General features: G+C 33.7%; 1 protein-coding gene across 1 annotated transcript; it reads left to right on the plus strand.

Moving 5' to 3' along the window:
- Window positions 1-1675: 1675 nt before the first annotated feature.
- On the plus strand, window positions 1676-10962 carry LOC108723196 (uncharacterized). The gene is made up of 10 exons (XM_018448756.1): window positions 1676-1829; window positions 3938-4032; window positions 4709-4741; window positions 5351-5584; window positions 6472-6906; window positions 7721-7971; window positions 8625-8803; window positions 9060-9185; window positions 9448-9639; window positions 9896-10962. Exons 1-10 carry the CDS (start codon window positions 1676-1678, stop codon window positions 10960-10962), a joined length of 2766 nt encoding a protein of 921 aa, XP_018304258.1.
- The last annotated feature ends 306 nt before the right edge of the window (window positions 10963-11268 follow it).

Consider the following 11268-nt stretch of genomic DNA (forward strand, 5'->3'; position numbering starts at 1 on the left):
TTTTCTAAGTGGAATTTACGTTTTAAAATTATATTATATATATTACTTTTATGTTATTCGGTCACTTATTCATAAATTGTTATTTGAACGCTAAAAAATATCAATTTAATACAAAATATTTAAATAATAATCACATTATAGTTAATATCAGAGCGTGAAATTAACACTGGGATATATTAAAAATTCAACACAAAAATTTTTACAATAAGGACCAATTTTAACACAAATATAAAATATTTTTATAATGTGCATAATAACTTAAGAAAATTAAGATTCTAAAGATTTTTTTCTAAATTGTTTTAATAGTAGAGTCTAATTTAAACAAACCTCGGATTAGATTTTCATTATTTATTATACCTAATTTTAAATCATAAAAAAAATAGTTAATTCAACATCTCGAAACTCTTAATCCTTTTTTCCCAATTCTATCGATATTTGCGGTTCAAAGAAAAACGCGAGACTTCGCTACACTCTGTACACGAGAACGACCGATATCTCGAATATTCCCAAGAGCGAGCACCGAAGGAATCGTCTCTAAATTTTCTGGTTATGGGGTCCGACAGGTATATAGAAACATGTAATGTGATAAAGAAGTCAGTAGGTACCTCCCGACACTTTGCTCCGGAGGGAAACTGCGAGTCGGCGTTTCAGATAGCCGAGGTTGCCATTCATTTAACGCCCAGTTTCACCGCGACCGCTTAAATTTAAGCTGGGTTTAAACCTCGGTCGCTACGACGATGCCATGGTTGTCACTGGCTGCCGGGACATTCGGGAATGGCTTAATTTTAACGGACACCACCGTAAACCACCCCTCCCATCAGGTGGGCGGTGTTGCGGCCTTGCCGTCACGATGACTGAAGTCGGTAAATAACGATTCGAACCACGGTGACTCGTTAATTCTACCGGATGGACAAACATCCTCGAGGTCACTGCTCGCCAGGACGAGGCTATTATGAGCTAACACGACGACGCCATCAAAAGAGTGACGTTATGCTCCTCCAGAGTGTATAGCTCCACTCAACAAGCAAAAACCTCCAGTAGGAAAAAGTAGAAATATGTGATCTGTTATATAGCAATATATATTTCTATGAAGTGTTAGAATCAAAATTGAGACCAAAACCAACGATTAAGATTTTACGGATTACTATAATACATTTTTACTTAAGATTTGAATGCTATACTTGATATGCAACTCTGTCATATTTCTGCACAGAAAGAACACAATTTTGCTAAAAGATTTAAAATTATACCACGTGTACGTAGATCTGAAAATAATTTGGTTGGACCATCAAAATAATTTTGTTGAAAAATTAAACTGGTTACTTTCTTCAAAATTTTTTGTAGCATTATTCTTTATTTTTTAGTTTCCAGCACAATTATGTTGATAGTTAAACAAAATTATTTTCAGATCTGTTCAGCAAAATGTTAGAACTTTTAACAAAAATCGTTCTTTATGTATGTTTTCTTCACGCTATCGAAGTTCCAGAAATCTCGTCGGAATGTCTGAATATTCGGACCTCGAATATCCGGACATCCGCGCCATCCATTATTTTCTACGCAAGCGGTGGAAGAAATTATGCGAGGGCCGAGTTTCCACACTCGCATTCTCACGACTCTCACGGCACATGATTGTCCAGGATGTCGTGTGGGCGAGCGCACTTATGTCGAGGGCGAGATGGTTCGCGACATCGAGTGGAAGGCCGCATGCGACAATTGTTTCTGCGCGATGGGTGCCATACGATGCGTTCCGCTTGCATGCGCCCCACCTCTTCAAGGCTGCAGCCCGATCGTTCGAGAAGGACAATGCTGTCCGTCCACCTACAATTGCAGTGAGTTTCACGCAAATTCGCATCGGGACTGTCCCATCCTCACGATCCATTCAGCCCAGTTCACGCCCGGGTTGTGTTTTCCACTGAATTAATTGCGAAATTCCTTGATCAGGAATATTGCCCTTCATTTTTAAACCGTTATTAAATATCGGAAGAAAAACACAATACTGAAAAATATCGAAATACAAGTCTATTAACGTCGTGACGCTTTTTGTAATATTAGTAGACTTTTTACAAAAAGAACACGTAATGGAATAAATAAAAAAAATAAACAAAAACAAACAATATTATAGTTTAAAAAAATTTAATTAGAATGAAAATAATTTTTCATCGATGCGTGCGCTCTCACTGCATTCTTAAAATGCAATTTCTGAATCTGCGTACTTTTTATAACGAGGATTTTTTAACTTTTATTAATTTAATTCTTTAGTTGTCTCGATTCTCTTTAAATTCTATTAACTTCGTAATGCTTTTTGCAATATTAGTAGATTTTTCATCAAAAAATATATAAAATACATAGAACAAATAAAAGAGAGTAAACAAAAACGAACAATATTATAGTTAAAAAATTATTTAATTAAAATGAAAATAATTTATTTAAACTGTGATTTTTTCGAAACTGTGTAATTTCTATTTCTAACTTTTTTAATTTTTACAAATTTAATTCTTTAGCTTCTTCGATTCTTTTTAGATTTTTTATTTTTTAGTTATATTTTTAAAATGCTTAAATCAGAATGCTTCATGTATTTCTTTCATAATTCATAATTCATAAGAGAAATTGAACCTTTTTCTTTCATACGTGTATTTTCGAAATATTAGTTTTACGTTGCATGGTAAGAGAGGTCGATCATCGTAGAGAGCCATCGATACTATAAATTGAGTCTCGTTCGGTTACTCGGTTAAGGCTCGGTGAAAAATATTTTACCGAAAGCAAAAATATTTATTTGATACATGCCGATGTGAGGAAATAACGAATGCCGTCGTCAACAAACAGCGTCTCGTTTTGGGGTTTGGAAATATTTTATCCGGCATTCCCGCGCTTGCGAAAGGAAAATAAAATATTTTACTCGGCTTTGCGCGCGCGTAAGCAAATTAAATACGTCGATTCTTGGAAGCGAGAAACATCTGTGAATTAAAAGGGGATTTAATTTCCGCACGAGAGCGTTTATTCGATACAATCAATATGGCTCTGTGAACGTGATAGCCATCGATATTAATATCGCGGCAGATAGAATGCGTGTACCGAACAAAAATCGGCCAATGACCTGCAAATATCGACTTAAAAGCATATTTTTATTTCCTAACAAATGCTGCTAATATTTTAGCATTTAGTTAAAAAAAAAGGATAAAGTCCGATTTTATACTATTTTAATGAATATTTCGTTTTCGGATTACGTGACTCATTTGGACATTGCTTCTGTATTCTTAGTCATAATTAATTAGATCAATGTAAAATATCTGTTCCATATGGTATTTGCTGGGCTAATCCCCTTAATATTTAATTTTTTCGTACTTTAATAATGAAGAGAGAATAATTGAAAACGAGGTATGTATTATCATTTAAATTCAGCACGAAAAGAAAATCGAATTTAATAAGCCAGATTGCTGCAGAGCGTATTATACAGATTCGTTGCTAATTAAAATTCATTGTGATAGTATAGTTGATGTGCAGGACTGTCAATATGAATCTGACATATCTCTACGATTTTTACTTTTATAATAATTGAAGTTATTCATTATAATTAATAATTTAATATATAGTGGGTCACGGATAGGTTGCAACACTTTTTTTTGATGGGTTTCAGAAGCAGTTTGCTCCTCGGAGCGATTGGTCCTCTTACTTATGGATATAATCATTTACGTTCAATCGTTCTATGAGCAAAGCTGAGTTCCGAAACGTATAAAAAAAAGTGTTGCAATCTTTCTGTGACCCACTGTACGTCAGTTGTACTTTTATACGGACGTACTCTCAATAAGGAAAACACAAATCGGGTTGGACTTGTCCTACAACTAACACTTTTTCGCGAGTTTAATTATCATTTACATATACATGCATAAATATTCTTTCTTGAATGCTAATAAAAAATCTAAGGAATTAAACGTTTAAGGCGGCAGCATCGAAGTAAAGGCCACCCAAAACTACGCATCCTACGCCTTCGTTAGCAAGGACTATGCTAAATTCCGCAAGGAGACCAACTTTTTCGTACGTTTTCTCTTTTTCTTTTTGCTTTACGCTTTTTCTTTAAGTAGAAACATAAATTATCACATCGCCTTTTTGGCGAATTCTGCTAAATAGTTCTAACTACTCTAAATAAGCTTACTAAATCCCAAAGTTATCAAATAGTAACATGCTCATGGGATCGAAATTAAGGGGAGATGATTTATGTAGTCGGCGGAATTTAATCAATGAAATCTACCCGAAACATTGATTATAAACGCGTTAGACATTCGACTTAGTTCAGGAATTTGGAATGAAGCATACCTTATTGGATCACGTAGCACGATACGAGTTTCCAATCGAGCGACGACGTATCTATTATGGATATGTTGCGTTATTATTAATGGGTAACGTCGCTAGTACAGAATACCACTTATAGAGAATTCGAATCTCGCGAGATACACGGGAATCTACTCAGACAATGGAAACAACTATGGCGAATTTGGGAGATTCGTCACTTGGATTCTTGAATGAGTGCATCAATCGCGCATCAATATTTCTTGCATTTGTAACAAATTTTATAAAAATTGTTTGTAAAATTTTATATTTTTTAGGCATATAACAATTTTTATGCGTTTTAAATTAATAAATTGAAAATCTTTTATTTTTTTATCTCAAAAAAAATGAAAAGAAACTTTTATCTCTTTTTATTCACTTCCAGCTAGGATTACCATATCCAAATCACAAGAAAAGAGTACGTATATATACATACTTTTTAAAGAAAAATGATCATTCGGGGGCGAAAGAAAGGGATATATAATTTTTTTTGCATTAAATGTATTATAGGTATTTATAAAATAAAATTTCTAGAATAATTTTTATTGATAATTCTTATTAACATAATTTTATGAATGTAAAATTTTAATTAATGAACAGAAATTTTACAACTTTAAGAGTATTCTTAAAAAAATATGGTTACTCTCTAACGATACTTCCAACATTGTTATATACATGTATATATATATTAAAATTATATATTATTAGATATTTGTTAGTTTACTAGATATTTGTACAAACTCACTCTTAACATCTGTGTTTTTAGAGTTTTTTAGTTACTTAATAACGCATCTACTTTGTATTACCAATGACTAAATAGTACTCCAATATGGAAAAAATTAAGTTTTCAGTTTAACTCAAGTTTTACTCGCTTAAATGCTAGCTAGACGAAATCATTAAACTGACTCGGCTGATCGAATTACGAGTAGACTTTGAAGCGCAAATAGAGTTTTATAAGAAAGAAAGATCCTTTTATGAAGAAATTCTAATCGATTTACGGTACGAGAGTCTGTCATTAATTGTTCAGCCCACGATTGATCAATCTACGAATCCGTCCGTCGAAGGACGAGGTCACAGAGTGGTCGAGGAACGGATTAGCACCAGTACGATCGATCTCGAGGAGGACTCATCTGTCGCCACCTACTCGACCGCTTGGCCCTCGACCATGGAGACCGACATCATGGACAATGAAATCTTGATAGGGACAGTGGACTATAAATCGACCTTGGAAGTGACAACTGCCGTAACTTTAACGAATGAGGTGATGATATGTACAATAATTCAAGTAACGAAAACCTTTTCGGCCAACCTATCAATAAAAATTACAGCTTGTTAAAAATTTTCGGATGAGCGACATGTAAATACATAGATATTTATTTTTTAAAATCATTGTTTAATTCATATAGAATTCACTTAGTAAATTGGTAGATGCATACACTGCTAACTCAGATGTAAGAATAATTTGAATTATTGATGTTGACACACATATACATGGGGTACAAATACACATATCTATATATATTTTAAAAATAATTTTAGATAACGTGATGAACGAAACAAACATTAAATCAAATTTTTTTTTCCTATTACATTGCAAATTCAAGTGTGTAAAAAGTGCCAACATGTATATGATTAGTTTTCCGTGTAAAAATAACACACTATATATACTATAGACAAATATAGAGATTTATATATTTAAATACTATTTTTAATTTTTCGTATAAAAATGCTATGCTTAATCCTTTCGTTCCGAGCGGTACACATATGTACTATATTCGTTTCTTACCCGTTGGTACCAAATAATATATAGATACCAAATAAAAACCCTGGTACATATATGTATTACTATCTCTCCTCCTCCCCCCTCACTCCCATTAATTAATATCATTATTTCTTTTTCACTAAAAATTATCAATTCTGGATGTTATCTTTGATCTAGCAAAAAAAAAGAGATATATTCAGACGAAAAACTAAATAATAAACATATTTAAGTCATTTTTTTACACACTTAAATTTACAATGTAGTCTCAATAAAAACAATGCAATTTTTTTACCGCTTTAATGCTTACTATTCTCTTTAGTTCACGGAAGCATAAATTCATTCATAAATCAATCCGGCGTTAACAATTATTTATCTTCATTCGCCAGTTATCAAGTAACACTGAATCGACAGCATCATTCGAGTCAACACCGGCGTCCACCAAAGACGCTGAGTCTGTCATTGGTTCCTGCACGACGTGCTCAACGAACACGTTCACAGACTCCACGATCATGACGATAGAGAATGCATCTAGCACGGATAGCTCGACAATCTCGTTGGAATGGACGACGATGCTTCCTGAATTAACTCTCAATAATGGAAACGATGAAAACGAGGATACTGGCGAGGATGAAAACAAAAACACAAGCGAAAATGAGGAGCGGAACGAAGATGAGGCTACCGAGAGAGGAACGACGATGGGAGAGAAAACGGATATAATTGAGAAAAACAAAGCTACGGTGCATCCTTTCGCAGTTTCTACGGATGCCGGGGAAATGCTTATCCCCGACGAGAAATTGTCCGAGAACTCCACTATCATTAAGGTAATGATAACAATAATAATCAAAATTTTCATGCAAAAATAATAGATACCAATAGTAGAGATAGTTTCTTAAAAGTAAAGTAAGAAATAATCACAGATTTTGTATTCAGTTAAACTCGAGTTATTTAATAAATGTAGTTTTATACTAACTGTTATTTCTGTATTGAATATTTCTGATTATATAGTTATTTAAAAATTATAATGAAATTATCTTGAAGTCTTTTTATAAATTGTTTCTTTCAGTAAAGGAACGTTCCGAAACTATATATTTCCTGGAATTGTTCATATATGTACATATATGAATTCTGAAATAAAATAAGATTTTTAAGACTTGTCATTTTATAATTTCTGAAGAAAACTTATAAAATCTAAAAAAGTTCAAGGTATTTTCTAAAAAATTTTTATAAATTTAAAAAAATAATGACTTCTTAAAAATATTAGAGAAGTGATATAAAAGATTTTTTTGGAACAATAAACATCAGGGATAAATAATATACACGATAAGACATTTTTTTCTTTAAACTAACAAAAAATAATGCAAATTTTTACAAATTTTACCTACTTTACGGAATAGATTTAAAGTAAACTTTATTTTTAGATTAGTTTTACAATCTTTTGAAATTTTTGAACTTAAATTCTTTTATTAAAAAAAAAAAGTCTGAAAACCTAGATTTATAAAATTAAAAAATTTGGTTATTTATTTTGCTTCGTATTCATATATATGTATTTGTTAAATATAAAACATGTTTGCTGCAAAATTTGCTGTCATAAAAAAGACCAGGCAAGTTTGTTATGATTAAACATGTGTGACATAGAGGACCGGTGGCAAGAGACCCGTCACCAGTCCATCGTCGACGATCCTCATGCCAGATGACATTCTCGTGATGAACGTGACAGTCAAGACGAATGTCTCGGTGGGCCATATACAAGGTGTCACGATAAATCCAATTAGGTCTATTCCGCCTGACATTGAGACCATCCTAAACATCACTCATCGAGAAAAAGGCGAAGATTATGACTACGACTATAGTGAACAACTTCTGCCACCATCACTACCAAACGTTAGGTGACTATTATCATATCTCGATCCATCATCGTCTTCTATTCAGTTCTATCAGTTCTATGATTTGACACTGGACAATCCCGTTCGTAGAAAGTATGAGTATATGAATATTTTTTATGAATAATTGCGATATTTTTAGAATGCATGAAACTATCGGCAGGTGCAACATTGCACAGTCGATGTAATCGATATAGCGCGTTTTATTCCTTTTTATTAGCCGGTACGATGTGCAATCAATTTTTCACGCTTATAACGGAACCGCTTTTTTGCGAGTTTTGTTGGCCGGGGAATACTACCGTGAATTAAATTGATATCGTTTGTTGAAAACAACTGATTGATACCGATTTACGTAGGTTACATTTTTAACGGCAGAAAATGCATAGCTTTTTCGTGTTGTACCTTTTTCATATAAAATTTATTTATGATACATTTTTATGCCAATTATCATTTGAAAAATGATAAATAATCCTCGGAAGAACTAATTTTATTTCTTAAAATTATTTTTTTATTTTTCTTTTTGTATATACATATATATATATATATAATATAATATATAACATATATTGTATGATAATAAAATTAAAATTTAATTAAAACTATTACTGACTGTTTCGTATTATGTATATTAACGGCAGAAGTAAATTTTGTTGCTGTAGGATAATACCCTTTGTGGCGGGAGACGCGGTGGTGAAAGGCAAGGATGTACCCTCGTCTAAGACTGGATATTCTCCTGGTTCAGTTGTAGTACCTCCTAAGCTACGACCAACCGATGCTTCCGGCTTTTATGATATTGCAACCCAGGAGAATCGATTTAGCCCGCCCGTAGAGACCGAAGGTATTTTATGATTCTTTATAAGAAGTCAAATGAATAACCTAAAGAGACGCAAAGTTGTACAAATAAAAGATCTCGTAAAAGCAAGCTAAATATAAATTTAAAAAACAATTTTTGGTATAGTTTGTCTAGTAATTGGATAATAATCAGATGTTACATAATTGTTTCGTTACTTTAATCATATAATTAATCATCTTTAATAATAACATACTGTCATAATATTTTTTATGTAAAAATAATAAGTAATAGATCTTTGTAGGTGGTTTTATGCCTAAAGAGCCGTCATACTTCGATGTTCCTTATCGCTCTACAGACTTAAATCTTGAGATCGGTACTGGAGTTACCGTAGTTCCACAAATTACAAATCTACATAAAAAAAATAATGGTATATGTTCTCGATTAATTGTTGCTAATAAAAACTTAAAAGATTAATGTCCGTTTCAACCAATATAAATTAACTTTAATCTCGGTTCAACTTACTCTTCATCTTTTTCAAATTTTTAGAACTAGAACATTCTACATAATTCTTAGAATTAGAAAAACATAAAGAATTAAGATAGTTGAACTGAGATTAAAATTAAACTATCATTGATGGAAATGGATATGAATTACAATATATCATTAATTGGCTTTTTTTGTTGAACTAGATTTATCAAATAAGTGCCATTTTGAAGATATGGAGTACCGTCATGGTGAAATCTTGCCACGTGCCGCTTTTTGCATAATCTGCATGTGTTATTACGGAGAAATCGTCTGTTCTTCGGAGAAATGTCCGCCATTGAAAATTGGTTGTCGCAGAATCAATTCTGAGGAGAAGTGTTGCGGAAAAATCGTTTGTGGTATATCATGTCGTCGTATAAACAAATATACAATATATTCTCTAAATTCGTTGCAGTAAAATGTCTTTTTAAACAGTGAAAATTGAGCCAGTCTTGAAAAAGAGAGTGGCTCAATTTTCAATCTTTGAAAGTGAGATTTTACTCTTCAGAGTGATAATTTATTCTAAAAGAGAGAATTTTAGAGAGAATAAGATTTTATCAAAAATGTTATATAGGCTCGTACGCGTATTTTTATTTTCATAATCTTATCTTACAGTCGAGGCCGACGAATCGCCAACGGTGGTGCTTGACCGCGCCGATGCTACGGCACCTTCCCAACGACAGCCAACGGTGTCCCCAGATCCGTTTCGCGATGTCATCAAAACCGAGCCAGCCCCTGACTTACCTTCTTTGATTGAAGACATGATTCCATATTTGGTTGAACGCGGCATCACGACACCCAAACCGACGTCCATGACAGCTTCGAAGACTTCGGCTCAAGGCTTGGTGGGCAATCAATTACAACACCCTCCAAACTTTGACTTCATGGAGGTACCGCTTATACAACCGCCCTTCGATTACGGAGAAGAAACTGTCGACTCCTCTTTTCTGGAGAAGATCAAGTACGGAGTGAACCGTGGGACATCTTCAACAGATACTGTTTCGTTAACGTACGATTTTAAGAATCAGGTCCTAGATCACAAACCCTTCGAAAATCCCGAGGCAGACATTTTCGATTACGACAGAACAATGTTGACCAAGTTAAATAGCACGACCGATGGTTCGAAATACGATTTCTATCGAAATACTACGGAGCAGAAGTTCGCGATGGGAAACGTATCCGAGACCAAGACTCTCGATAGAAACTTCACCGGCGAAGAGGACAATCGTACTACGAAATACGACAATCGTACCGAGTCGGATAATTTTCCAAGTGAAGATGGAAAGACCACCGAGAACGTCGAAGACGTCACCATCTTTTCTTTGGACAATGTTCTTAAGTTGCTATTTTCCTCAAATACAAGTTCCAGCAACAAGCTGACCGAAACCACAAAGACGCTGAATGTTTCCTCCGTCAGCGGTGTACGAGAGGATCAGGAGACTCTCGTCGTTTCATCGACGAGTGCAGAAGGGTTAACCGAGGAAACAGAAACTGTCGAGACGTCCTCGAAGGTCCTCGACAACGAGATACCAATGTCCGTGGGCAGTTTGCTGAAGCTAGCGGGTTGCAATATATATGGTCGAATGTATCGCGTCGGCAGAATTATAACGGAGCTCTCGAGTCCCTGTGAGGAATGCAAGTGCACGGAAATTGGTGTCCGGTGCGAACAGTTGGAATGTTAATTTGATTCATCGTCAAAAGTAAACGTTTCGCGAACGTTTGAATGTGATTAAATGAAACTGTTCAATTGACAAAATTGAAAGTGCATATACGTCGTGAGAAATGTTTTAAAAAAAAGATAAAAAAATTGCTTACAATTTTAATAATACAATCATTGCTTTTAAATTTACTTTTCGTTTAATTTTAGAGTATATAAAATCTACAAGAATAAAAACTCTAAAATGTTTTTAGGATGTTGGAATTATATGCGAGAAAAAAAATGGAACATAAAATCTATATAAAAATTACATTAAAATATGAGAACCATA

Source organism: Mycetomoellerius zeteki, unplaced genomic scaffold (genome assembly GCF_001594055.1).
Source record: "Mycetomoellerius zeteki isolate Tzet28-1 unplaced genomic scaffold, Tzet1.0 scaffold225, whole genome shotgun sequence".
NCBI classification, from domain to species: domain Eukaryota; kingdom Metazoa; phylum Arthropoda; class Insecta; order Hymenoptera; family Formicidae; genus Mycetomoellerius; species Mycetomoellerius zeteki.